Source organism: Erinaceus europaeus, chromosome 1, assembly GCF_950295315.1.
Source record: "Erinaceus europaeus chromosome 1, mEriEur2.1, whole genome shotgun sequence".
NCBI classification, from domain to species: domain Eukaryota; kingdom Metazoa; phylum Chordata; class Mammalia; order Eulipotyphla; family Erinaceidae; genus Erinaceus; species Erinaceus europaeus.
This window is the reverse complement of record NC_080162.1, coordinates 143958485-143985590: the sequence shown is the minus strand read 5'-3', so window position 1 is coordinate 143985590 and position 27106 is coordinate 143958485. Positions and strand designations below refer to the sequence as shown.

Genomic DNA, 27106 nt, shown 5'->3' with positions numbered 1-27106 from the left:
CAGGTGGAGCTTCTCACTGCCTCCTCAGCCCTACCAGTTTCCCTGCTGGGTGAGGCTCTTTTCAGAGAAAGAATGGTCTAGGTTGGATTTGTTTAGACATTTCCAGAATCCAGCATGGCAGAAAATGCAGGGAGAGAAGGTGCTTGTCTCCATGTACTGGCTTCCCAGGATATGGGCATCAGTGATGAGAACATGGTGGCTGACTGGAGGCACCAGGCAGAGGCTTAGGAGGAGCTGTGTGGAGCCCAGACCCCTCAGGTTATGTGGAAGCCCTAACTTTCAAAGTGAATGTTGGTAGACTGGGCATTTAGGAACTCATAGATCCTAAGAGTAAACTCCTAGTATGATAGGCCTCCTGCCTGAGGAGAGGTACACCAGTGCTCTCTCCATGGTGTGGGGATACAGAGAAGGCAGCTGTCCTCAATCGGGGAAGAGAGTCCAATGAACAGGGACTGGCCAGCAGCTTGACCTTAATTTTCCCAGCCTTCAGAGCGACTGGAATAAATGCCATTCATACAAGCCACCCATCTTGTTCTATTTTCTTGCAGAAATCAGAACAAGGAAGAAGACAGCATGGCCACAGTGAAGACCTGATGATTTTGGTTCAGGGGAACCAGTTTGCATTCCAGCCATAATTCTGCTGTCTACTGAGAAATGAAAACACGAAAGGCAGCATGGTGTAGTGGCAAGGGCAGACTCCAGCCAGGTTTTACTATGTGCCATAGGCAAGTTTGATTAGTCTCTGGCATCCTGTATTTCTCTGTGGAGCTGGGGCAGAGGTGAGCGCCGGTTCACCCTGGTAGAGGGTCTAGCATAGAGCAGGCACCAGTGATGGGTCCAAGATCAGACAGAGTCTTCTGGAAGGTGTTCTATGATGCTTAGTCCTTCCTGCCATTCGCCTCTTTGGGAAGCAAATTGCTCAGCTCACTACATCTTTGTCTGCACTGTCAGATTTTTTGTCTTGCCTATTTTTAATATTAGTCCCTGCAACTTCATTACTCTCTCCTACTGCTTCTGAGTCTGAGGTCTGGTCTTAGAAAATGCAACAGGGCACCTGTAATGACCCTTGCCCAGAACTGCAGTGCTCATATTCAAAACCCATAGGATGCAGAACTGACTTAATTTGTCTCAGTTGCTGTTATGTATCTTACAACATCTCAGAGAAGACACATGGCACTTGAAACGGTAACTGAGAATGCCAGGAAATTACTGAGTAAATAAACAGTGCCAGAGTCCCATCATTTCTGCAGACCACCGATCTCTTGATTCGGAGGAGTGTACACTGATCCTGGTGCTCTCTCTTCACAGCAAGAGTCCCGCAGGATGGGACTGACTGGAAGAGCTGAGGCAGTGGGGCTCAGACAACAGTCCCACCAGCGGCATTTCTGCCCGGGCTGCTTGAGGCTGCACTGTGGCTAATGTTCTACTTCAGGGAGCTGGGGACCCGCACAGGGAGAGCAGGAAGGACACAGTGGCTGTGGAGGGACAGAGGTGTGATGAGCTTGGCCACCCAGGATGGAGTCTGTCTGATTCATACTTGTTCCTCCACACACACCCACCACACAGTCTCCCCAGCTCTCTCTTTCCCTCTTCCCAATCACTGAGCAGGGTTTTACCCCAAAAAATGCCTTCCTTGCTCTTTTTCCCCAAGGGGTCATGATTCAAGGCTACGTGTCAAGACAGTGGCAGTCAGGACAGTCCACATCTCTCCAGCCCTTCTGCATCTTTCTCCAGACCAGCAACATGGAGGAAGGCCCAGAACACAGGACTCCTGCAGACCCCCCCAAAAACCACAAGAGCAGACACAGCTGCAACCCCTCTGGTCCCCGTCAAGTGTTCTCTCCGTACCTCTAAAAGCCTAGTGTCAACTGCCAAGAGAACCACATGGCAGTTTAAGAGGCCTTTAACCAGTGGCCTCTCCTGCTAGGATGCAAAACGTGCAACTTGAATCTTCTCTTGTTTGGGCTCTTTGGTTTCTCCCTGAAACCTTACCAAGGGTTATGCAACACTTGGCCCGAGGCCAGCTGAGTTTAGGAGGAAGATAATTTAAAGGCATCATGTTGAGTGAGACAAGCCAGCAAGAGAAAGACATATAGGTGGAACTTAAGAATAAAGGACAGTAAAGGGGACAGAAGGTGAAACTTGGACTGGGTGTGGCATCTTGCACCAAAGCAAAGGACTCTGCGGAAGGAGGGAAAGGGACAGAATGAAGGGTCATTGGAGAACTGGCGTGTCTCCTAGGCACCAATCAAGGGAAGATGAAAGGTTGTGCCTCTGTGTCAAAGACTATATATATTGTAAACGTCTCAATAAAATTTAAAAAGAATTATAGAATAATAAAAAAGGGGGGGGAGCTGGGGTCCCAGGAAACCACAAGGCTTGGGCAGAAAGAACAAACAGAGCAGTGGGGACCCATCCATGGAGTCAGAGAACAAGCACCTGGTTGAATCAGAATCACTCCAAACTCCCTGTCCCTGGTAGTCAGTTAACCCCATTTTAAATCTTCGCAGCCCCTTAGACCCACATGAAGGCCGCCAGGAATATAAGCCTCCCTCTACCACCCCAGCACTACATGATGGCCTGGGAAATAGTCACTTCAAAGCTTTTGACTCCAACCAGGCTCTTTGCTGGTCACTGACCAGTGTGACTCAGTGGCCACTGTGATCTAAGGCCACAAAGCTCTGGAGGGAACCACAGAGGGTCCCCTTTCAGGAAGGGCATGGACCATGCACACTGCACCATGTCACTCTGGTCTTCAAAGGCCCCAGTCCTGGTTAAGCCACTGTCATAAGTGAGGCTGCAGGCACCCAGAGGAGAGAATGGAGTGTCAGAGAGGAGGCAGCAGGCATTGGTGATATATAAATATGCCAGGAAGGATTAGAGCCAGGTTGGGGACCAGGAGAAGCAGAAGAGAGGAGACACATGCAGGCAGGTGCATGTGTGACCTTCCACAACTCCAACAAGGCTTCTAGGAAATGACTTCTGAATATAATAAGCACGTGACCAGAACTGGGGTCCCTTCCCCTCTTATCCACAGCAGGGTGCCCCAGCCCGTCCTGCAAGGGGAGAGCAGGCGGGCAGGAGGCTGCCTACCTGGTCCAGCTTCCAGTGGAACTCAGCGGGGCGGAAGGTGTCAGCTTGGTCAAAGTCCTTCCGCAGCAGGAAGACCAGGCGACAATTGTGCACATACAGAGCATAGTGATGCCGGTTCATCTCTGAGGAGAGAAGTAGGCAGGTGAGAGGGCCAGAGGAGTTTCCTATAGCCACACTCAACACCCCTCAAAGGACAAAGGTGTTGGGTTTCTCTTTGGTGACTGGCTTTTTATTTATTGTTTGTTTTTGTACCAGGGCTTCACACCTTCATGAGTCCACCTCTCCCAATGGATCCCTTTTAATTTCAGACAGAAGACAGAGGGGTAGAGTCAGATAGGAGAGACACCATAGCACCGTTCTATCCAGTGTCATGTCTCTTGCCCTCATGTGATGTTGGGGGCTCAACCTCAGGTCCTTGTGCATGATAAAGTGGTTTACTACCAGGTAAGCTATCTACTACGTCCTAAAATTCGGTGAATGTTCTAGAACACACCTAGTGAGGTTCACTGAGGTGGCAGAGGAAGATTCAAGAAATCCCATGGGATCGGGTGGTGGTGCACCCAGTAGAGCACACATGTTACAATGTGCAGGGACCTGGGTTCAAGCTCCCAGCCCCCACCTGCAGGGGGAAGCTTCACAAGAGGTAAAGAAGGTGACTCTCTCTCTCTCACCTGCTCCCTCCCCATTCCCTCTCAATTTCTCAGTCTCTACCCTAAGTAAATAACAGACCAAAAAAAAATTAAAAAGAAAAGAAAAGAAGTCTCATAACAAAACTCTGACTTTAGAATTGGTGCTCTGGAAGCTGGGTGCACCTGATTGAGCACACATATTACAGTGCACAAGAACCTGGGTTCAATCCCCCAGTTGTCACCTGTCGGAAGAGGAACTTCATGACTGGTGAAGCAGTGCTTCCAATATCTCTTTATTTCTATCTCCCTCCCCTCTTGATTTCTCTGTCTCTACCCAAAATAAATTAAAAAATAAATTTACAAAAAGAACCTGTGCTCTGGGGCTGAGTGGTGGTTCACCCAGCAGAATGCTCATGCCAGCGTATGCAAGGTCCAGGGTTCAAGAACCTGGTCTCTACCTGCACGGGGGAAGCTTCACAAGCAATGGACAGTGAGGTGGTACTGCAGATGTCTCCTTTTCTCTCTTATTCTCTATTTGCCCCCATCATTCTCAAATTCTCTCTCACTATCAAAAATAAAAATAAAGGCGAAAATGTGTGTGTGTGTGTGGGGGGGGTTGTACAGCTGTTGGGAGCAGTGAAATTGTGCAGGTACCAAGTCACAGCAGTAACTCTGGTGGTGGCAAAAAAAAAAAAAGAATGAATGAATGAATTTAAAAAAGTAAGACCATCTATATTTCTAACCAAAGGCAGCCAGTCAAGTGATGTACTATCACACAGCAGGATTTTAGACTGGTAGTTAATTTTTATTGCATTTGTTGGCTTGCTTGTTTTGCCACCAGGGTTATCACTAAAGCTTAGTACTTGCACAACGAATCCACAGTTTCTAGCAATAACCTTCTCTTTTTCTTTCATTTTATTTGATAGGACAGAAAGAAATTGAGAGAGGAGGGGGAGATAGAGATGGAGAGAGAAAGAGAGACACATGAAGCATTGCTTGTGAAGCTTCTCTTCTATCGATGGAGACTGGGGGCTTGAACCTGGCTCCTTATGCGTGGTAACGTGTGCTCTACCAGGTGCGCCACTGCCTGGCCCTCCTATCTTTAAGCGATATTATCATCACAGAAAATCATCTGGCCGAATGTTAACTAAAGGGAACAGATTAATGCAATGATATTACATGTGCTGGGAAAAAGTAGATTACAAATTGTAAGGAAATCCCATATATTCATTGAAATAAAATTAATTTAATTTGGTAGTTAAATATACAGAATATTAGGAAGTAATTCCAAGTGTTAGGATTTTAGATCATTTGTGAGTCCCTTTTCATGCTTTCCTGTTTTCCATGTTCTTTGCTCAAAGATGTTGCATTTATAACTTGAAAATTTTTTCATATATATATATATATATATATATATATATATATATATTCCTTAATCAATTTTTAACTTATTTCTGTTTTTCACTTTTAATTTAGGACATGGTGATATTTGTAGACTTATTTCAAGTTAGAGAAAAAAAACTTTCAATTTCCGTTGTGCCAGTAATGAGCTGTTTTAAAAATATATTTATTGATGCCACTTGTTATCATTTGCAGGACCCTGTGGCTGGGGGGACTTCTCTCTTCCTCTCTATCTCCTTCTTCCCTCTTGAGCAACATTGAGTCTTGGTGATCAGAGGGTGTCCAAATGCCTCTTAGGCAGGCAGTTCTGGTGACAGTGAGGCACCAATTCTTAGTCTTTGCCAAAAAATCATTAGGAAATCTGATTTTTCTGGGCATGTATGGGTCCCTGGCATCCACATATTCATAGAACTACACAGAGATATTCTGCTGGGCAGCTGGAAGAGAAACACTAGTCTCATAGGATGGGCCTGGAGCCCAGGGTCAGAAGCCTGATCCATTTCTGCTTCTCTTGGCAGCTGGCTGTGTCAGCTCTTGCTGCTAGCTTGACCTTTCACATCCTGATGTCCTCCCTGTAAGCAGAAGCATTTAAGTCTGTCTAAACTGCTTCCCAGGGGAGCTGGTATATTTCAGCAAGGACAGGACAAGTGTGACCTTGAACCGAGCTCTGCAAAGGCCTTTCTGTGTAACTGTCCCAGGTAAACCAGTCCCTGGCATTGGTTTCAGCACAGACTTAGCACATCACTAGGGGAACTGGGTAGCTTTCTCTGTTCCTGTTCTCCATCCAGAAAATACATGAACATTGATTGAAAAGGTTAACTGACACAGGAAACAAGCAGGACCAGTGAGGTAGCTCACTCAAGCCCAACCCTCTACAATATTGGAAAAAGCTATCGTGCTGTGGCCTCTTTCACTTTCTCTGTCTCTATAAGAAATGAAGAGAGAGAGAGAGAGAGGAGGGAAGAAAGAAAGAGAAAAAAGAAACAGGAAACACAGGGTCCTGGTCTCCACATAAGGTGGAATAAAACCAGAAATAGTGATATCACTAGTAAATGAATCCAACAGAGTTCATATGTGGGACTACTAAGAGGTTTCAAAGTGTCCAGTTCCCCACTTTACAGGTGGGGAAACTGGAGGTTGGAGAGAGCAGCAACTCCACAAAGGTAACACAGTGAGTAGTGGAGAGGCTGAGCACAGGCCAACTTCTGACTGTCTCCTCACTGTGGTACGTGTCAAGGTTGTGACTTATTGTGGATGTTTGAATAAAAGTAGGGGCTGGGCAGTGGTGCACCAGTTTAGACCACATGTTACCATGCCTAAGGACCCAGGTTCAATCCTCCAGTCCCCCCATGCAGGGTAACAATCTCACAAGCAGTGGAGCAGTGTTTAGGGTCTCTCTATCTATCTTCCCCTTCCCTCTTAATTTCTCTCTGTCATATCAAATGTAAGGGGGGAAAATAAAGAAATGGCTGTCAGGAGCAGTGGATTTGTCCTACAGGTTCTGAGCCCCAGCAATAACCCTGGTGGCAATGGGAGAGAGGGGGGTGGGATTTAAAAGTAGTGTTTGTAATGGGAAACTGTGGAACTGAAGTTTAAGATAGAATGTACTACTTTCATAGTGTTTAGAGGATGTGTGTGTGTGTGTGTGTGTGTGTGTGTGTGTTTGTATGAAAGAGACAGAAAGAGAGAAACAGAGAGAGAAAGAGAGAGAGAGAGTGAGAGAGAGAGAGAGAGAGAGAGAGAGAGAGCTTTACCCCAATCCAGGCTTGCATTCTAGTGTAATACTTGCTGACTGTATAACTTGGGACAAGGCCCTTAAGTTCTCAGGGATGCTTCTTTGTCCTTAAAATGGGAAACATGGTAATGCTTTTCTAACAGTGCAGAGCTGTGAGAGCTGAGCTGAATACTAATCGCTAGCAGGGCATTTGCTTGCTCTGTGCCCAGGACTGTTCTATAGCATTGTTCATCGTCAAGTCACTTAAACCCTCATAAAAGTCCTTTGAGGGGATAATATTATAATGCCTTTTTTTTCCCCACAAGGCTTATTACAGGGGCTGGTGCAGGCATAAGTCCAGTATTCCTTGAGGTTATTTTTATAGAGGAGAGAGGGAGAAGGAGAAGGAGAGAGAAGATGACACTTAAGCACTACTCCACTACTCCCCTGCAGGTGGGGTCTGAAACCTTGAACCAGCTCTCTGAACATGGTGATGTGTGTATTCTATCAGGTGTGCCACCTATAATGCCCATTTTATAGACAGAGAGGCTAAGTACAGAGAATGTAAACAATGTTCCAATAACCAAAAGAGGTGGAGGTTTATGTTGTTAAAGACTGAGTTAATTATGCCAGAGAGGATGAAAAGAGGGAGAGAGAAAGACCCAGGACACTATTCAGCCTGTACAGAGAGTGTAAACAATGTTCTAATAACCAAAAGAGGTGGAGGTTTATGTTGTTAAAGATTGAGTTAATTATGCCAGAGAGGATGAAAAGAGGGAGAGAGAAAGACCCAGGACACTAATCAGCCTCTATGATGTTGGGGCTTGAACCCAGTGTCTGGCACCTCACACACAGACATGCTAGGTGATTTCTCTGGCTCTCTGAGATGGTCTAAATTTTCAGGCTGTGATCTGTGGTACACAGGCCTAACATGCTGCAAAGGCCCAAGGTGCCTTAGCTCGCATTGTTCTGTGTGACAGTGACTTTCTAGTGAAGAGTGATGGCTTACTAAAGGCCCGGAGCCAGCTTTCCTGGCAGAACACCCATGCTCCAGGACCCAGTGCCAGTCCCAGGCACCACCTGGCAACACTACCACCAAGCACGATGGATGCTGTAGGGCCTCTCCTATCAATTGTGATTTTATGATTTATTTTTTTACTATGAGGGTTGTCTCTGGAACTTGGTGCTGGCATGACTCTGCCATTCCCTGTGGTCATTTTTTAAAAATACTTATTTTATTTATTTATTCCCTTTTGTTGTTTTATTATTGTAGTTATTGTTGTCGTTGTTGGATAGGACAGAGAGAAATGGAGAGAGGAGGGGGAAGACAGAAAGAGGGAGAGAAAGATAGACACCTGCAGTGAAGCAACTTCCCTACAGGTGGGGAGCTGGGGGCTCGAACCGGGATCCTTAACGCCAGTCTTTATGCTTTGCATCACCTGTGCTTAACCCACTGCGCTACAGCCCGACTCCCTCCACGGCTATTTTTTTTGTAAAGGGGGAAGATAAGAAGAGAAAGGACATCGCCACCCAACTGTTGGTGCATCTTTCCTCCCTAAAGATGCTCCACATGGAGGCTGGGGACTTGAACCCAGGTGCTCACACATGATAACATGCACATTATGAGGTGAGTTACCACTGGGTCCCTCTCTGTCTTAAATTTAAAAAGAAAAAAAAAAGTCTATTGGAATTGGTTAGAATAGTGAAAGTGTGAAGGCCTACATGCCAAAATATACATATAAATAAGATATTTTAGTTATTTAAAATACACTTTTGAAAGGCCCAGGTAGTGGTACACATATTTCTATATGTCAGGACCTGGATTCAAGTCCTCTGTCCCCACCTGTCCCAAGGGGAGGCTTCACAGGTGGTGAGCAGTGTGGCAGATGTCTCTCTTTCTATCTCACTCTATATCCCCCTCGTCTCTCAGTTTTTCTCTGTCCCGTCAGAAGTAAATACATAAATATTAAGGAATTACACTTTTGGAGGTCTTACTCTACATACGATAGTGAAGGCTACATTGTCTGAAGTCAAGAGGCTTCCTTTCCCCAACCTCACCCTTAGCAACCCTGAGTTACTTCTGGGGAGGCTACAATTCATAGGAACCTACTTTCAAAGTACGCACTCCTGGACCAGGGAAATGGCCCACTTGGATAGTGTGTTGCTTTGCCATATGCATGACCCAGATTCAAGCCTGACCCTCCCCCACTACATTAGAGGAACCTTTGGAGCTAGCTGTGTTCTCTTTCCTTCTCTCTCTGCCTTTCTGTCTCTGAAAAAGTTAAGTCCAGAGCAATACAGTCCCAGACAGAAGCAAAGAATGAAAAAGAAACCACCACCAGTCTGAGTTGAGTCTTTGCACCTTTGTCCCCGCCCCATCTCCCTGCCTGCCCTTTCTCACCTGTCTTGTCTGAGTTGCAGAGGATGGTTTCTTTCTCAGCCCGCATGCTGGGGCTGGGACCATGCTGCATCCACATTGTGATAGTGAACTGGTCCGTCAGGTTCTTGGGCACAATTCCATCAGGGACCTTGGCACCCTGCCTGCCATCAAATCGGAAGGTCATCTCGCTGCTGTCCAGCTGCAGCCCTGCCGTCCAGTTGGTGGCCGCACTGGGGGATGGCAGCAAGTCGATGACTCCAGAGGAGGCTCCTGGGGGGACATGAGGCACAGAGAGGGCAGGGGTCAGGTCCTCAGGGCTGCAGAGAAGGTATGTAGGATGTGTGCAGTGCTGAAGAAGTTTTCTGATCTCAGACTTCCTGAACCTTGTAATCAGAAACCCTACTGAGGGAGTCGGGTGGTAGCACAGCGGGTTAAACGCATGTAGCACAAAGCGCAAGGATTGGCGTTAAGGATCCTGGTTGAAGCCCCTGGCTCCCCACCTGCAGGGGAGTCGCTTCACAGGTGGTGAAGCAGGTCTGCAGGTGTCTATCTTTCTCTCCCCCTCTGTCTTCCCCTCCTCTCTCCATTTCTCTCTGTCCTATCTAACAACGATGACAACAATAACTACAACAACAGTAAAAAGACAACAAGGGCAACTAAAAGGAAAATAAATAAATAAAATTATAAAAAATTTAAAAAAAAAAGAAATCCTACTGAACTGTAACTTTGCATTATGGTTACAAAACTTTGCTTGTTGTTTGTCTCCCGGCTACATTCCTTTGACTAATATACTGCAAGGCCTACAAAAATCTCTCTCTAACGCGAAGTCTGGATATGTCAATGATTTCTGCCCTTAGGAAGTAGAGGAGTATTGCCACATGCAAATCACCCATAAACTTGATGTCTGGCTGCTGTCCTGAGTGTCTGGAGACGTGCACGGGATAACTGGAATAAACTCAGTATCTTATGACCTCAAAGAACATACCTGAACTAATGACATTTGGATAATAACAATTTTAAGCACCCTTATCCTGATGTTCTCCTCCTTAGAAATGTTGTATTCTGGAAAGTCAGATGGTAGTGCAGTGGGTTAAATGCACATGGCGCAAAGCACAAGGACTAGCATAAGGATTCCAGTTTGAGCCCCCAGCTCCCCACCTGCAGGGGAGTCACTTTGCAAGCAGTGAAGCAGGTCTGCAGGTGTCTATCTTTCTCTCCCATCTCTATCTTTCCCTCCTCTCTCGATTTCTCTCTGTCCTATCCAACAACAATGACAACAATAACAATAAAAGTGTATTGTTACTCCCCTAACTGGGGAGTCCTGAGATTCTCAAACAGACTTGATGGGCCTAGAATTCAAATAAATCCCTCTCTCCATTGTTACCAGTCATTTCTAACAGGAACAACAAAATAGACCCGTTTGTGGGTCCTCATAGGACCTTACCCTCAACCTGGATCAACAATGGTAGAGAAAGTTCCATCCTGCAAAAGGAGGATGGACAACATACTCTATGCTACACTTGAGGAAGATGGGTCGATACTGGGGTAGCATGGAATGTTCCTACTCATGACCACAGAATGTGAGCTCAGATCTAGAGGGATGCAGAGGTCACACAGGCTCTTAAGCTAATTATGGGCCCCAGATCACATCAAATCGATAGGGTTTACAGTAATATTTATACCCCTTTCCCATATTAGGGAGCTGCTCTCTTCCCTGATTCAGCTTTCTGGTCCTTTTCCCAGCCATGACATCATCTCCCCAGACAATAATTAGGATCCACCTGCATATCAGATTTCAGGCTCAGGAAAACAAACAAACAAACAAAAAACACTAGTATAGTTACAGGCCCTTTGAAATGTAAATATGTCCACTAGCTATCTATAAAATGGAGGAACCCCCCCCCCCCAACACTTCATCTGCACTATTCTAGCCTTTAGGTCCATGATTGTTCAACAGTTTGTTTGGCTTTGTATATTAACTCTCTTTTCAGCCACCAGGTTCCAGATGCTAGCAGGATGCGACCAGACTTCCCTGGACAGACAACCCCACCAATGTGACTTGGAGCTCCACTTCCCCACAGCCCTTCCCCACTAGGGAAAGAGAGAGACAGGCTGGGAAGTATGGATCGACCTGTCAATGCCCATGTTCAGTGGGGAAGCAATTACAGAAGCCAGACCTTCAACCTTCTGCATCCCACAATCATCTTGGGTCCATAATCCCAGAGGGTTAAAGAATAGGAAAGCTATCAGTGGAGGGGATGATGTAAGGAGGTCTGGTGGTGGGAACTGTGTGAAGCTGTACCCCACCCTATTATCCTATGGTTTTGTCAATATTTCCTTTTTATAAATAAAAAATGTATTCTGATTTTTATCTGTGTGATGTATAAATACCTGTTATTTGCACCTTAATAAATACTGCTGGTAGCTTGGGATGGACAGGCACACACTTGACACTGTCCCAGCTCAGGAGGTTCTATGTCTGTTCCTTCCTGACCTCTTCTGAGCAAGTGTAAGGTTTTGAGAAGAATGGGAATGTCCAGGGCTTCTCAGAACCAGAGGACATTCCTAGTGCTTCTTCTGTGCCTGCCAGGGTTCATTCTTTCACCTCTTCCTTTTTCTTTCCCTTCCTCTCCCTTCTTTTTTCTTCTCTCCTCCCTTTCTCCTTTCTCTCTTTCTCTCATTTGCTGGTCCTTCCTTTCTTCCTCTTTCCATCCCTCCCTTTCTTTCTTTTTCTCTCTCTTTCCCCTCTCCTTCTCTTTATCTCCCAGAGCACTATCCACCTCTGGCTTATGGTGGTGTAGGGGATTGATCCTGGGACTTCTGATGTGCCTGTTTTCTAGAGAGTAAACTTGATGTAGATTCACAGCTGGGCTTTACTCATTCCTCCTCCTCCTCTTTCTTCTCCCCCCATCTCCTCTTCTTCTTCCTCCTTCTCCTTTATCTCAGCTTTCCTCTTTGAAATTGGAGCCTCAGCCTCCTAATCTGGTCCAGTTCCTAGGGCAGAAGGATGTCATGTCAATGGCAGGAAGGGTGGCACTTCCAGAAAGGTCCCTGGAAAGGCCTTTATCAGCCAAGGGTCTCCCAGTGCCAGTTCTGTTGGCGGCTTGGGGAGGAAAGTACTCTGCTGACTGAAATCACCTGCCCCACAACCCCTGCCAGGAGAAGCTGTTAGGCCAGGAACACCAGCTGTGTGAGCAACAGAGGCAATTTAGCCTCTTTCCCCAGAAAAACTCTCTCACTCACCCTAGCTCCCCATGATCCCGGCAAGAAGCACCACCACCACCAGGGTAAATATGTCTGACAAGCTCACGCCACCTTTCTCCTCTTACCTGAAAAAGCCAGGGGTCTAGGTGACTCATAATGTGAGTGTTTGAGGAGGGAGGTGGGATACTCATTCAAAGATGGAGCCTGAGGTGGCCTGTCTGTCTGCACTGAGGAGGAGAGGGCAGAAGGTGGGTTTCTGCGTTACTGCATGCCCTGTGCATCTGTTTCTGCAAGAGCTCTTTGGAATGCTGGAGCTTCTGTATTTCCTGCCATCTTACTGCATCACTGGGGAGGGGGGTGCTGCTCCCCACGGGTACTCCCCCCCCCAAGTCTGCTGTCCTGATAAAGGGGTCATGGGTTCACCCAAGCTGGGCTTATATCACATTCAGTTCTGAAGTCTTCATTGGTATCTTTGGGAGGAAGCAGAGTGGGGAAAGGGTGTAGGGACTGGGAGGTGGTTCACTTGGTAGAATGCACATTTCATTATGCACAAGGACCCAGGTTCAAGCCCCCGGTCTCCACCTGTGGGAGGGAAGCTTCATGAGCAGAGGAGCCATGCTGCAGGGGTCTCTCCTTCTGTCTCTCACTCTCTATCAAAAGAAAAAAGAATGGTCACCAAGAGCAGTAGAGATGTAATGCAAGCACTGACCCCACTGCTAAGCCTGGTGGTGGTGGAGGGGGGAGGGGAGTGTGTGTGCACACCTATGTATGTCACCATGGTGACAGAGAACTGATGGCAGTGGAGTGTCACCAGGACGAGTGAAAGGGCTGACAGTCCTCCTGTCCTCTACCTGGCATGAGAATAAGCTCTTTCCTCTGCTCTCCCCACTCCCATGCAGAAGCCATATGGATTTCCTGAACATTTTTAAAGAGAAGTAAAAAAAAAAAAAAAAGGAATATGAATGGGACAGTTCTCCTCCAGTCACTGACTCCCTCCCTCTACTTGTCCCCTGGACTGTGCCTCTCTATAAATCAACATGGCAAAAGGGAGACTGGGCTTCCTCAGCCCTGTGCTCCAGCCTCTTGAACACACTGTGCCATTTCAGCCATGTCTTATAAGTGAAGAGCTTTGTCCCAGTAAAGCCCCTCAGCTGTAAAAGCTGTGGCCAGCTCATGTGTACACCTTGGGGACAGCTCTGCCTTCTGGGCCTTCACCCACTATATATGAACCTAATACCCACCAAGGTTATGAGGAGGGAGGGTCGAGTTCCTTACAGCATAATGTGTTTTATTGGAGCTGCAAACTCCAAAGGGAATCTTGCATTTTGTTCAGCAGAAATGTCTCCAGTTTCAACAAGGCTGCCTCAAAGGCACAATAGTGGCGTGTTTGCTATGGCAAGAGCCCAGTGACCAAAGACAAAGCCCAGCTGGAAACATTCCAGCACTGACTCCTCCCTGTGGGATGGGGATGGAAGGGGGCAATGATGTCCCAGTGTCCACACATCTATAGGGTGAGAGGTCATCATCTGACCTTCCATTCTGCATGTGTCCCCAACAGCTCTGCCCAAATCAGTATAGCCCAGTCAAGAAATTAAGGAATTGCTTTTAAAACCCTGAGTAACTCTGCTCTCTCATCAACTAAAATACTGGATGCTTCTTTTAGTTAACTAAACTTGTTGAGATTAATAAAATGTCTGCTTTTCTTTTAAAAAAAAATGGGGGAGTCAGGTGGTAGCGCAGCGGGTTAAGTGCACATTGCGCAAAGCGCAAGGACTGGCATAAGGATCCTGGTTCGAGCCCCTGCTCCCCACCTGCAGGGGAGTCACTTCACAGGCAGTGAAGCAGGTCTGCAGTTGTCTATCTTTCTCTCCCCCTCTCTGTCTTCCCCTCCTCTCTCCACTTCTCTCTGTCCTATCCAACAACGACGACGACGACATCAACAATAATAGCTATAACAATAAAAACAAGGGCAACAAAAAGGAAATAAATAAATATTAAGAAAAAAAATGGAGCTGGTAAAATAACTCACATGGGTTCTTCACTATTCTGCTAGGTTAGAGCCTGACCCCCCACTACGTTGAAGGAAGCTTGTGTCATTTTTTCTTTCTTTCTTTCTTTTTTTTTTTTTTTTTTTACCTTTAGTAGCTGGGGCTCGGTGCTGGCACTAGGTGCTGAACACTTCTGGCAACCTGTTATTATTATTATTATTATTATTATTATTATATGACAGAGAGAAATTGAGAGGGGAGGATAGATAGAGAGAGGGAGAGAAAGATAGACACTTGCAGACCTGCTTCACCACTTGTGAAGCGACCTCCCTTCATGTGGGGAGCTGGGGTCTCGAACCCGAGTCCTTGAGCGGGTCCTTGCGCTTTGTACTATGTGTGCTTACCTGGTGTGCCACTGCTCGACTCCATGTCTTTTTGTTCTCTCCCTCTCTCTTCCTGTCTCTTTCATCCCCTTTCTTCCTATCTATATGTATCTCTTTTGCTACCTAAAAAGTCATCCAAGAATGATAAAGTCCAAAAAATAGTAATGAAATAAAAAGTTGGTTGAAATGTCTATTTTCTGTGTTTATAGCTTACCTATATAGAGGAAGACCCAACCTGTCCAGGTAGGTCATTTATTCACTCAAAAAAATCTGTTGACTGGGGCCAGTGAAATAGTTTACTTGGATAGTGCATGGCTTGGCCAGGAATGAGACCCTGGTTTGGGCCCAGACCCCACTGCATTAAAGGAAACTTCCATGCTGTGACCTCTTTCTAACTCTGTCTCTGTCTAAAAAATATATATATATATTCTATCTAAAAATAAATGTTTCAGTTCCTCAAGTTTGACTCCTTTTTTTTTTTTTATCTTTCTTTTAACCTTTAATTGACTTCACAGTGGAGATTATCTTAGTTGATAGTAAAAAGCGTTTAAACACAGGTACTGGGGAATAGCTCACCTGGTAGAGCACACACCTTGCTGTGTGCGAAGCCCTGGGTTCTAGTCCCAGCATCTGATGGGAGTACCATGGAGTAGAACCAGGGAAAGCTCCTTGAATGGTGGAGCTTTCATGGGTATTTTTCCTCTCCCATTTGTCAGAAAGAAAAAAAAAAAGACCCCAGAGATATCACTTGGTAGTAGCATTCCTACACAAAGTCCAGGGTTCACTCCCTGGCAATACAATAATAATAATAATAATAATAAAGGAATTGCTGCAAGCCAAGCCTCCCCAGTCCCCCACCCCCACTCTGAAGCCCACCAGCAAAAGACCTACCACAGAGCTTCTGCAGGGACTTCTCTGAGTATGTCTCTCGGTCACAGCCCTTCCCAATGTAGTTGGTCTGCAGCTCAATGGTGACCTGAATGGAGGACACTGCCCCGTCACATGTGTCCAGGCGGATGCTGGGAAACAGTGGCACGCTGCCTGCACCTGGCTGGTACTCGATCCTCCTGCTCCAGTCTGGAAGAACAGAGAGAGGACTGAAGCCTGCTGCCTGGGTCCGCTAGCTCTGCTCTGCCATTCAAGCACAGATCCTTCCAAGAGGGTGGGGTGGGTTAGGAAACAATCTGAGGGAGCTCCAGTGGCGCGATCAGTCAGCACGTGGTACTTATACAGGAAACAGTCTGAGAAGACGGATTTCATGGGGGAGGGGTATCATGGCTCTGTGAATGACTTTCATGCCTGAGGCTCTGAAGTCCCAGGTTCAATCCCCAGCACCACCAGAAGCCACAGCTGAGCAATACTCTGGTTTTTCTTGCTGCATCTGTCTCATTAAAATAATGTTAATAAAATATTTTAAAAGAGAGGGTTTCACATTTGTTTTTATTTTATTTTATTTACTTATTTGTCTTTGCTGGGGTGTCACTACTCCATGTGACTTTATCAGATAGAGAGACAGGGAGACAGAGGGAGATGGGGAAAGACACCATGGCACTGAAGCTCCCTCCAGTGCAGTGGGGCCAGGCTGAAGTCTGGGTTGTGCTCATGACACAGCAGGTGCACTACCCAGGTGAGCTGCCTTACAGGTGTTTAATCCAATACAACTACCCAGCCCAGTCGCAGCCCAGAACACGCTGGGTTCTCTGTTCTCAGCAAGACAGTTGGTCCAGAACTGATGGAGGAGCTTGCTCCCCAATAAGAAGAAATGGAACGGGGGCTGTGGAGGGGGACCTCTCTTCCTTTCTTCCCTGTCTCCCAGAATTGGGCCTTTCTTTGTGGATACAAATAAAAGAAAATGAGAAGTAGCTCCTGCAGTGGGGGTGAGGGGACCCTGGGAACCTCACAACACTGGGATCTAGGGCTTTTCCCATGTTAGTTAGGGTGCAAGGGGTTGGCTCACACCTTTGTAAAAACATTTTTTAATATTTTATTTATTTATTATTTATTTAATAGAGACAAAGTGAAATTGAGGGAAGAGGAAGTTTGGTAGATATAGACAGACAGACAGATAGATAGACAGATAAAGACAGAGAGACAGACAGATACTTGCAGCACTGCTTTACTGCTCATGAAATTTTTCATCTTCAGGTGGGGCTTGAAGCTGGATCCTTATGCATTATAACATGTGCACTTAACCCGGTGCACCACCACCTGGCCCCAGGTTCACACCTTCTTCTAAAGGCTCATGGCGCCCTCAGCATCAACCTCTCTCTTCTGTGGGGTTGGCAGGGTTCTCAGCTCCATACTTTGGAAAGCAGTCTTGAGTAAGGAAGCAGTACAGAGAGCCCTTTCTCCCACTCTTCACCTGGGGAGCTGTTGGGGGTGGGGCAAGGTCCCCCCTTGGGGAGAGAACAAGCAAGCACAAAGAGCTTTGGGAGCTTTGCCTGCTGCTTTGGTTACCTCATGGGACTTGCTTTTGAGGGTCAATGAGGCATCATTGCAGCCACAGACTGAAAGATAGGAAGGCACTTGAGAGCAAAAGAGGCTCTCAAAACATTATGAGGGCCAGTATAACAGCTAACCTGGGTGGTATGCTGCTTTGCCACATCTGACACATCTGAGACTCAGAGTCAAGCGCAGCCTCCACCACATGGAAGGAAGCTTTGGTGCTGTGATCTTCCTCTCTCTGTCTCTTTCTCTTTCAAATCAAAACAAAAGACAACACAAGATCCAAGGAGTATAGTGGGGAAAAGAAGAGCAGAGGCAGCCTATCAAGCCCAGCCTTGGGCAGGTGCGGTGTCCCCACACCCTGCACTGCAGGGCGCCCTCCAGTTCAGCTGGCTTGGGTGTCTATCAGTCTCACCACCACCACGGGACTTCTGACTTGTCCCCTCCCTCGGTTTCACTCTTCTCTCCTGGAGAAACAGTGCCTCCCTCTGAGGATTTGGGAGTATGCAGGGCAGGTCTGCTTCCAAGCCAAGCAGCCTCAACAAATCCAGTAAGAGCAATGGGACCTTGAAGGGACCTGCTACTCCATGACACCATTATTATGATTCACCAGGGTTCTATTTCTGGGGCATGACTCTGTCAGCAGCCATTTTAAAAGTGATATTTCAATAGAGGGTTTAGACACAGAATTAAAAGGAGAGAGACAAAAAGAGAAACACCTGTAGCACTGCTCCACCGCTCTCTGAGCATGGTAATGTGTGTGCTACACCCTTTCCATCTCTTCTCCCTGTTAATCCTCCCATCTGCCCGTGAGTGGGCACTACGTTCATTGTGTGGGTGTCAAGCCACACCTGGAAGTCAGTTTGACCTAACCCATGTTTCACCCTCCTCTGCCATTCAAGCCATTTGCCAGAGCCAAGGACAAACTATACGATTTTAATGGATTCATTTTCTTTTTTCTTTTTTCAAATAGTGCATTTACACCATTATTCTCTTGAAAGGGGATCCTCGCCAGTGCTGGCAAACGATCAAAGATCTTGCTGACTCTGCTTTCTGATGGCTGGACTTGGAGGGCTGTGGGGGGGATGGGGGGGCAGGGAGTTGCTTCCACTCAGCAAACAGGAAAGATCAGGACTTAAGGCTCAGCTTCCCCAAACTGGGGTCTCCTCCTAAGAGCCACAGTCCTTCCTGAGCCCCAGCTACCTCCTCTGTGGGTGGGTGAAACGGCACCTCTCTAGGAGTGGTGGGAGCATTTAAGAGGAACAGCTCGCTGTTTGGTTCACATGTTTCTGTAAGCTCCTCAGAAACCAACTGTCTTCCATTAGTAAAGAGCAGAGAGACCCGCTGGTGAATTGCGGTGCAGTCTTTTTCTTCAATGCAGAGGGAAGGAGCAGACCACCTGCAGTCAGTCCGTCATCCTGCTCAGTTTTACAGCAAGCAACTCTGAAGATGCTAAGGCAGGAAGGTCTCTGGGGTTTCCTTCCCATCTCTGCAGATTAAGGATTTAGGAGCAGAGAGGCGTTATCTTGTAAAATGATGGAAATTTATGTTTTCTTATCAAGACAATATTAATTATTTGAAACTCTCATTTTAGATACCTGGTAGTGGGGGGAAATCAAATCCAAGGTCTCTAGAAAGTACAAGGCCATCCTTCCTTCCTCTCTTTCTTCCTTCTTCCTTTCTTTTCTGGGAGGAGGTCTTGTAATTGAAGACATTGGGGCTCACTGCTCTGATTGACTCTTGGCTCAGAAGGAGGTGGGGAGGAGGGATGGTGAGTAGGACGCAAGCGTGACTACTTGGTCACTTTTCTCCCAGCTCTGCATGGTCAAGGGATCACAGTCCTTCCCGACAGTGGCTTTCAGACCCCAACAGTCCAGATTTTGAGGCAGTTTCTGGATCCAGATGAAGTAGAGGTGCTGAGCAGTGGGCAGGCTGATAAAGAGGTCCCTCTTATAGCTGATACTGGAGCTTGTCTCTGCAAGGATATCTTACTTGGCCTCTTTCAAGACTTTCTCCAAAGGAAAAAGTGACTGGGGGTGCTTTTCTACTGAGAGGTGCTAGGGAGGGACTGTGCTCAGAACTGAGCACCATTAGCTCCACGATACCGAGGGCATCAGAACTGGGGGGTGGGGGTGGCATGGGCTGGGGTGGCAGTAAGTTGGTGGCAGCAGATGAGTGGGGAGCGAGGGTTGTGAGGCTCATCTGACAACCACGCAGGTGCTGTAAGTGAGCATTTCGTGTGGCTGGGAAGTCCCAGACTGTGATTTGGGAGGGCCGCCTGGCCAACAGGTCAGGCCTGTCCCTCAGTCAGAACACCCCCACTCTGCTACCTACATAGAGCGCCACTTCCAAAGGCTGCACCTCAACTTCCAACCCACATGGTCCAGTCCACGTGTGCTAACCCTCAGTGGACAGGCTCAGTTAGGCACAGTGTTTCTCCTGCTTCAGGGCTGTGGGGCCTTGGGGAAATCCCATGATTTCACCTGTAGTGTGAGGACAAGGCAGCCCTCAGCCTAGCAGTCACTCAAGGAAGCAAAGCAGCTGGAAGAGAAAGTTGTGGCCACTTGCCCATCTTGTATTTCTCTGCTTACACTAGATGTCATACAGTTACAGACTATTGCCCCAGGCAGAATCCCAGGGCTGGGAGGGAGGTTCAGCTTTGCAGAGGTCACAGGGTGAGACCACCACCACCACCACCAACACACACACACACACACACACACACACACACACACACACACACACACACACAACATACACACCTCTCTGCCCCCTGTTGTGGTTCAGAAAGTGAGGACACAGGTGTGCCTGTAAGGTTGTGTGTATGGGGGTGGAGGGGAGACCAGAAGGAAACTTTAGCTCAGACCCCCTAGGGCCTTGAATGCCAAGCCAAGAGTGGTGTGTGGTCTTACAGGCTTCTTTCAAGGCATGGGATAGTGGGGAGCCAGATGTTTTTCCCTCCCTCTCATGGAAACCAAGGATGAGTACCTCAAGGTCCAGGACTGGCTTGGGGGAGAACCTTAGGGACACCTGGATGCCAGGGGAAAGAGGGGAGGGGTCAGAGTAAGAGACCAGGATCACCCAGTCAGCTACAGCTTCTGGAGAAAAGTATGCTCTGTGCCTCAGTTCTCAGTTTCCTCTTCTGTCAAATAGGAGAAATACCACAGCTATACCTTTTAGAGGGATGATGTTTGAAATTTACATAAAATGCAGATACACAATACTGTGTGCAATGACCCAGATTCAAGCCCCAGGTCCCCATCCATACATGGGAAGCTTCACAAACAGTGGTGCGGGTCTGCAGGTGTCTCTCTCCCTCTCCTTCTCTATCTCCTTTTAATTTCAATTTCTCTCTCTCCTATCAAATAAAAGGAAAAAGTGACTGCCAGGAGTGGTGAAGTTATAGTGCTGGCAAAAAGTCTCAGAGATAACCCTAGTGGCAATAAAAAAGAAAGTAAGAAAAAAAAGAAGGGAAGGAGGGAGGAAGGGAGCAAGGGAGGGAGGGAAAGAAGGAGGAATGGAGGGAGGGAGGGAAAGAGAGAGAGAGAGAGACAGAGAGAGAGAGAGAGAGAACAGAGAGAGGAGAGAGAAAGGAAAAAGAGAGAGGGAGAGCCAGAGAGTGCATTTGGCACACACAATGCTGGGGACTGAACTCAGTACCTCATGCCTGACAGGAGTTGTGCTAAGCCTCCCCAACTCCAATGCCAAAACTCCAAATTTGGAGACTTTCTGAATTCTTACCCTTGGTCCCTTTTCCTCACTTCTCTGTGAGACTGCAGTTGGGTTTGGGAGATATTCAGCTACAAGGAGAGGGGTTTTGTGAGACCAGAGGCGGTCCTCTAGATCCAAGGCCACCTTCATGCTCAAAAGGGTCCCAGACTCTCTATGATGCTCTGCTCTCACTACCTTCTATTAATTTTTTTTTTTTAATGTGGAAAGGTTGACAAGATAGTCCACCTGGGAGTGTGACTGCTTTGCCATGCTTGTGATGCCAGCTCCAGCCTGGCCCCCACTGCACCAGGGGAAGCTTTGGTGCCATGTCTCTCCTCCTCTCCCTCTGTCTCTGGGTCTCTCTATCTGAGTCATCCTTCCCATGAGGAAGGGAAGAAAGGAGGAGGGGAGAGATCACTGATGCTTGGCACCTGTCTTTCCCATGGTTGCTTTTCTTCCCTTGGGACTTAACTCACAGCTGTCTTTGATGTGTTTTTTTGTTGTTGTTGTTGTTGTTTGTTTGTTTGTTTGTTTTCTAGATAGAGACTGAAAGGGGGAGAGGAAAGACAACTGTAGCACTGCTCCACTACTTGTGAAGCCCCCCGCCACCCGAAGGTGGGAACTGGGGTCCTTGTTCATTGTAATGTGTGCAGACTTCCAGGTGTGCCACTTCCTGGCTCCTTGTTTATTTTATTTCAGTAAGAGAGACAGAGAGAGATCAGAAAACTGCTCAGTTTTGGTCTATGGTGCTGCTGGGGCCTGAACCTAGAACCTCAGAGCCTCAGGCTTGAGAAATCTTTTGCAGAGCCACTGTGTTGCTCCTCCTGCCCTAGATCTGGCTTTCTTAGGAAAAGGCCACTAAGAATAGCACACTGTCCACATTCACTTCTGAGCTGGGTGGAGAGGACAGGAGTGACCCCTGGCCAGGTGGCTGGCTGCACCACTGCTGTCCAGGGCAACAGCAGCACCCCTGCTGCAAAGGGCTGGTGATGGGGCTATGTGACCCTTTATCCCCACCCTCTGGCTGTATGGCAGGCCTAGGGATCCTGGTCCTCACCCCCATGGTCTGCATCAGGTGCCTGAAACCCTAAGGATGGAAAGCTTCAGAAAGCAGGCAATTAGAGTAGTCTTGAAGAGTTGATCCTGCAGGGGGAAGTCACTGACTCCAGCAGGCAGGCTCCTTCCCCAGGATTTATAGAAATACCTCTTCCTTATGCTCAGTAAACATGAGCATTTCCTGGGAAGTTTTCTTACCTGGGAACACATTATGTGTTCTGGGTGAGAGATGGCGTGGTTATGCTTCAAGAAAATTCCCGTTATAGCTCTGGAAAGCACTTACAAGTCAAGCCTACAGTTTTGTCTGCACACACATATCCAGATTTCTTTCTTTCTTTCTTTCTTTCTTTCTTTCTTTCTTTCTTTCTTTCTTTTTTTTTTCTAATGATGGCTTAGGTACACTCTCCATTTAGAGGGATGGAAAGCTCTTTCAGCTACAAGCAGACTGGGCATAGTGGTGAAACTGACTTTTCTTTTTTTTTTTTAATGGAAGATTGCAGTTCTGGATGGTAGTGGGGTGCTGCTGGAATCCCATCCTGAGTGGAAATGTTGGAAACAGATCTTCTCTCTCCCCAACTGACACACTCCTGAGTAACCCTGAATGTACATTCCTCTACAAACATGTCTGCTGATGTACAACAAAGAAAAACAGAACTCTCCTAGGTCGCTACAAGGCTGTTACTTTTGCTTCGTGATCCTAAGGAGTGAAGGGCCTTCCTTCATGGCTTCCATCTGGGATGGACAGTGGCATGTGTGGTATAGTGTACATGTTACAATGTCAAGGACTTAGGTTCAAGTCCTCAGTCCCCACCTGCATCGGGGGGATATTTTTGGCAGTGCTGCAGGTGCTGCCCTCTCTATCTCTCTCTCCTTACCTCCCCCTTCTGTCTCCATGTTTCTCTCTCTATCCAATAAATTAATAAAATAACAATTTCAAGAATGTAATTGTGTGACTTGATAGAGAAAACTACATTTCCCAGATTCCCTGGCACCAAGCTACAGAGAAAGGAAAAAGTTCACCAAGATAAGAAGGCAATAGAAATGATGAGAGATGAAAAGAACCTAGAATCTGACCTTGGACTCTGCATCATAAATCCCAGGAAACAAAGGATGGGGGGGTGGGGACACGAAGGAGCAGGAGAGGAAACAGCAGCTGGAGGAAGAGCTAGAAAGGAGATGCAGGTGAAACTAGGAGCATGGAGGAGAGATGAGCTGAGCAGAGGACACAGGAAGGCTGAAGCAGGAAGCAGAGAAACAAGGAGAGGAGATGAAGAGAGAACAGTCATCATGGGCATTTCTCTTCTGAGTCTTTTCACAGTCTCAAATTTAAGGTCACAAAACCCCACTGTCAACCCATTAATGTGTTTGTTAGTTTTATGGGAGCTCCTGATAGGTAGTAACTTCACATTAGTGATTTCTATACTAACACAGGCAAGAATTCCTATTAACTGGGGCCAGTGGGGTGGGGAAAGGAGGGGCATGAGGTCTCCATGTAACAGACAAGCTGGGCTGTAACACAGTCCAGGCTGAGCAGCCGCATTGCCCTGTGGAAGTTCAAAGATACAATCAGGCAGGTTTGACTTCCATATATATATTCCCTTTTGTTGCCCTTGTTTTATTGTTGTTGTTATTGATGTCGTCATTGTTGGACAGCACAGAGAGAAATGGAGAGAGGAGGGGAAGACAGAGAGGGGGAGAGAAAGACAGACACTGCAGACCTGCTTCACCGCCTGTGACTTTCCTGCAGGTGGGGAGCCAAGGGCTCGAACTGGGATCCTTACGCCGGTCCTTGTGCTTTGTGCCGCCTATGCTTAACCCGCTGTGCTACCGCCCGACTCCCCAGGTTTGACTTCTGAGGGAATGTTTTGTGGCTGATGAGGAGGCGGCAGGTGTAGGACGTGAGATGATACACACAGCTTACCAGACAGGTGCTTTAGCCAGCTGAGCCATGGCGCCACACATGAGCACAGTTTAGAGAGAACCAAGCACCAAGTCCAGATGGCCACGCATGAAGGGAGAGTGTGTATCACTGACACCGCATGCATGGGCATGGGCGATTTTAACTGTGGTTATTATTCAGTGTTTAAAAATCTGTTGGCAACAAATTTTTGCCACAGAGCTGGAGCTCTGTGCCTGCACGACTCCACCACTTCTTCTGGTGGCTAATTTTTTTCCTTTTCTTCTTGGCAGAGGGTGAGAGAAAGAGAGAAATCAGGGGAGCTAGACAGAGAGAAAAGGAAAGATACCTGCCCTACACTACTCCACCCTCTCTATCTCTTACATTCTTGAGGAAGGCCCACTGTGCTTCCACCTCTGCATGGGCTCCCATGTGGTAGCCAGGAGTTTGAACCCAGGTCTTTGCACATGGTGACATGTGTGCTCTATCAGGTGAGCTATCTCCCAGCCCTCATGCCGATTACACTTTCATTTATTCATTTATTTGCTTATTTACTTATTAGTTTTACCAAAGCACTGCTCAGCTTGAGCATATGGTGGTGCTGGTGATTGAACCTGGGACCTTTGGTGCCCCAGGCATAAATGTCTTTTTGCATCAGCATTATGTGATCTCCCTAGGCCCTTTTATTAAGTGTTTTCTAATGAGCAACGCTTTCAAATGCTTCCCTGATCATTAAAGAAATGTTTGCATTATAACACTGTGGGGAAAGAGAGATGGGGAGGGGAGAAGGAAGAGACGGGGGGAGGGAGAGAGAGAGAGAGAGAGAGAGAGAGAGGAAAAAGGGAAACAGAAAGAGAAATGAAGAGAAAGGTGAGACTGGCCTAAGTGCTCTGACTGCTCTGACTTCTCCCCCAGTTTCCGCAGTGTGAGGTCACACATAGTAGGTGGTGGAAACCCTCTGGAGTGAATGTATCCACCCTTCAGCAAAGGCCCACTGTGCACTGAGGGCTGTGGGTACAGGTGCAGAGGGGACCAGCTGAGAGCACAGTGCCACAGGGGCTAACGGCTGCACTGAGGACAAATGCTCTGGTGGAGGAGGGAGCTGTGGAGCATATGCTGGGAGGTGGGGAGGCACAGGGTGTGGCCAGGGTGTAGGGTAAAGAAGGCTGAGTGCATGGGTGGGGAACGGGGTGAGGGCATGTTTCTGTGCTGCAGCAACAGCTGTGGAGATGTCAGACGCTTCATGCCTGGTATATTTAAAGAGACACCCTTGGGGAAGGAGGAATCACTCTTGGGGAGGGAGTAACTCTTGGTCAACTGCATAGATAGTGGCTGGGAACAGAAAAACAGCAAAAGCACCATCATCCCTAACTGCCCTTGTCAGCAAAACAATTCTCTCAAGTCATGCGTTTCTCCCAAAATCCCACTCAAAAGACTGGACGGCAGGGATATTCAATGTTTCAGGCAGACCCTAGGAAGCAGGGGTGTGGAGGTGGCTGAAGTGCTCGCCAGCTCCACCCCCATGCAGTCATTCACCTGTCTCTCCCCAAATGGAGGATAAAAAGCCCAGTTCCCAAGGGTAGGCCATCGTCCCCCAGCCCTTTGCAAAGTCATATCAGTTATTGATCAAGAAGAGCTAGCTAAGCTTTTACTATGTAGAAGGCACTGATTTCAAAGCACAGGGAGGTGAGTCCAGGAAGGTGGCTGGACTGGTGCAGGGACACTGGCAGGTGAGCAGGTGAGGCATGTTCAGCAGGAGAATGCCTGGGAGGGTGGCCCCCTGCAGCCTGAGGCCAGACAGATGAGCTTCTTCCTCACAGTCACTGCCCCCTTCACTGCCCTGCAGGGCTTTGGAGATGCAACTTGAAGGACACCAGCTTTGGCTGTGCACATCACTTCCCACAACTCAGACCCCCCCAGGAGCCAGGGGTGGTCTAGTAGAAGCTATCAAACGGATCAGATAGATCACCTGTTTCTGTGCAAAGGCAAATTATTTTTCTAATTTTTTTATTTTCTTTTATTAGTATTTTTATTTTTTATAGCCAACACAGTTGCCACTGAAGCTTGGTGTGGCACTATGAATCTACTACTTTTGGCAGTGATTTTTCCTTTTCCTTTTTTTTTTTTTTCCCTTTCTATTTTGATAGGACAGAGAGAAAATGAAGGGGAGGGGGAACTAGGGATCGAGAAAGAGACAAACCTGCAGGCCTGCTATGCTGCTCATGAAGTTTTCCCCATGCAGATGGGAACCGGGGGCTTGAACTCAAGTCCTTCTGATGGTAATATGTGTGTTCAAGTAAGTGTGCCACTGCTAAGTTCCCTGCAATGACGATTTTTTTAAAGAATGATCCTTATATCTTACATGGCAGACAGAAAATCAAGGCAAGTGTGACATTTCATGGCACATGACAAGCGCACACTGGCCAAGCTTGGACACATCTCTGCTTTCCTCAGAGTCTGCCTCCTGCTTGAGACTGTGCAGTTCTGGCTGTCACCCTCAGGCAGGTCAGGGACAGAATCTGCCCATCTGGTAGCAGACTGGGTAATGAAAGCCTCTGGGTGACTGGAACTCCATGTCTATTGACTCCTCCAGGCTCCAAGCTCCAGGCTCCAGACTCGGAAGGGGAGATGTGACTGCCTGTCCCTCCCTGCCCAGCCTCTAAGGCTACACTACTGCTCAGAGTCTTAGCCTCTGGACACCCCTGGTTACCAACTGTGAGACAAAGTAGTTATGGGTGAAAACAGAATCACTGTTCCACATCTTGTGAAGCTTCCCCTCTGCAGATGGGGACTAGGGGTTTGAACCCTGGTCCTTGCACATTGTAACATATGTGCTCTACCATGTATGCCACTATCCTCCCACCACCCCCTTCTAGGAGCTTTTACAGAAGCCAAAAAGGATCCAGCTGGTCACCACGACATTATAACGCAAACATTTCTTTAATGATCAAGTGTTTCATGCTCATTTAGAAACGATTATTGAAAGTGTAATAAGGGGCTGGGGAAATAGCATAACGGTGATGCAAAAAGACTTTCATGTCTGAGGCATCAAAGAGCCTAGGTTCAATCTCCAGCACTACCACATGCTGGAGTTGAGCAGTGCTTAAAGAAATAAACCATAAAGGTTTAAAAACCACAGTGGCCAGCAGATGACTCAACTCTGTAGAGCACACGTGTCACCGTGTACAAGGAATTGGATTTGAGT

General features: G+C 47.4%; 1 protein-coding gene across 1 annotated transcript in view; it reads right to left on the bottom strand.

Annotated features, from left to right (window-relative positions):
• CLSTN2 (calsyntenin 2) overlaps nt 1-27106 on the bottom strand; it is a 470509-nt gene that overhangs the window by 49789 nt on the left and 393614 nt on the right. Inside the window, exons 6-8 of the mRNA XM_060196589.1 lie at nt 15684-15869; nt 9239-9487; nt 3094-3215 (exon numbers count right to left, since the gene is read on the bottom strand). Of these exons, the coding sequence (XP_060052572.1) occupies nt 3094-3215; nt 9239-9487; nt 15684-15869 (557 nt within the window). The remainder of the gene's footprint in view (nt 1-3093; nt 3216-9238; nt 9488-15683; nt 15870-27106) is intronic.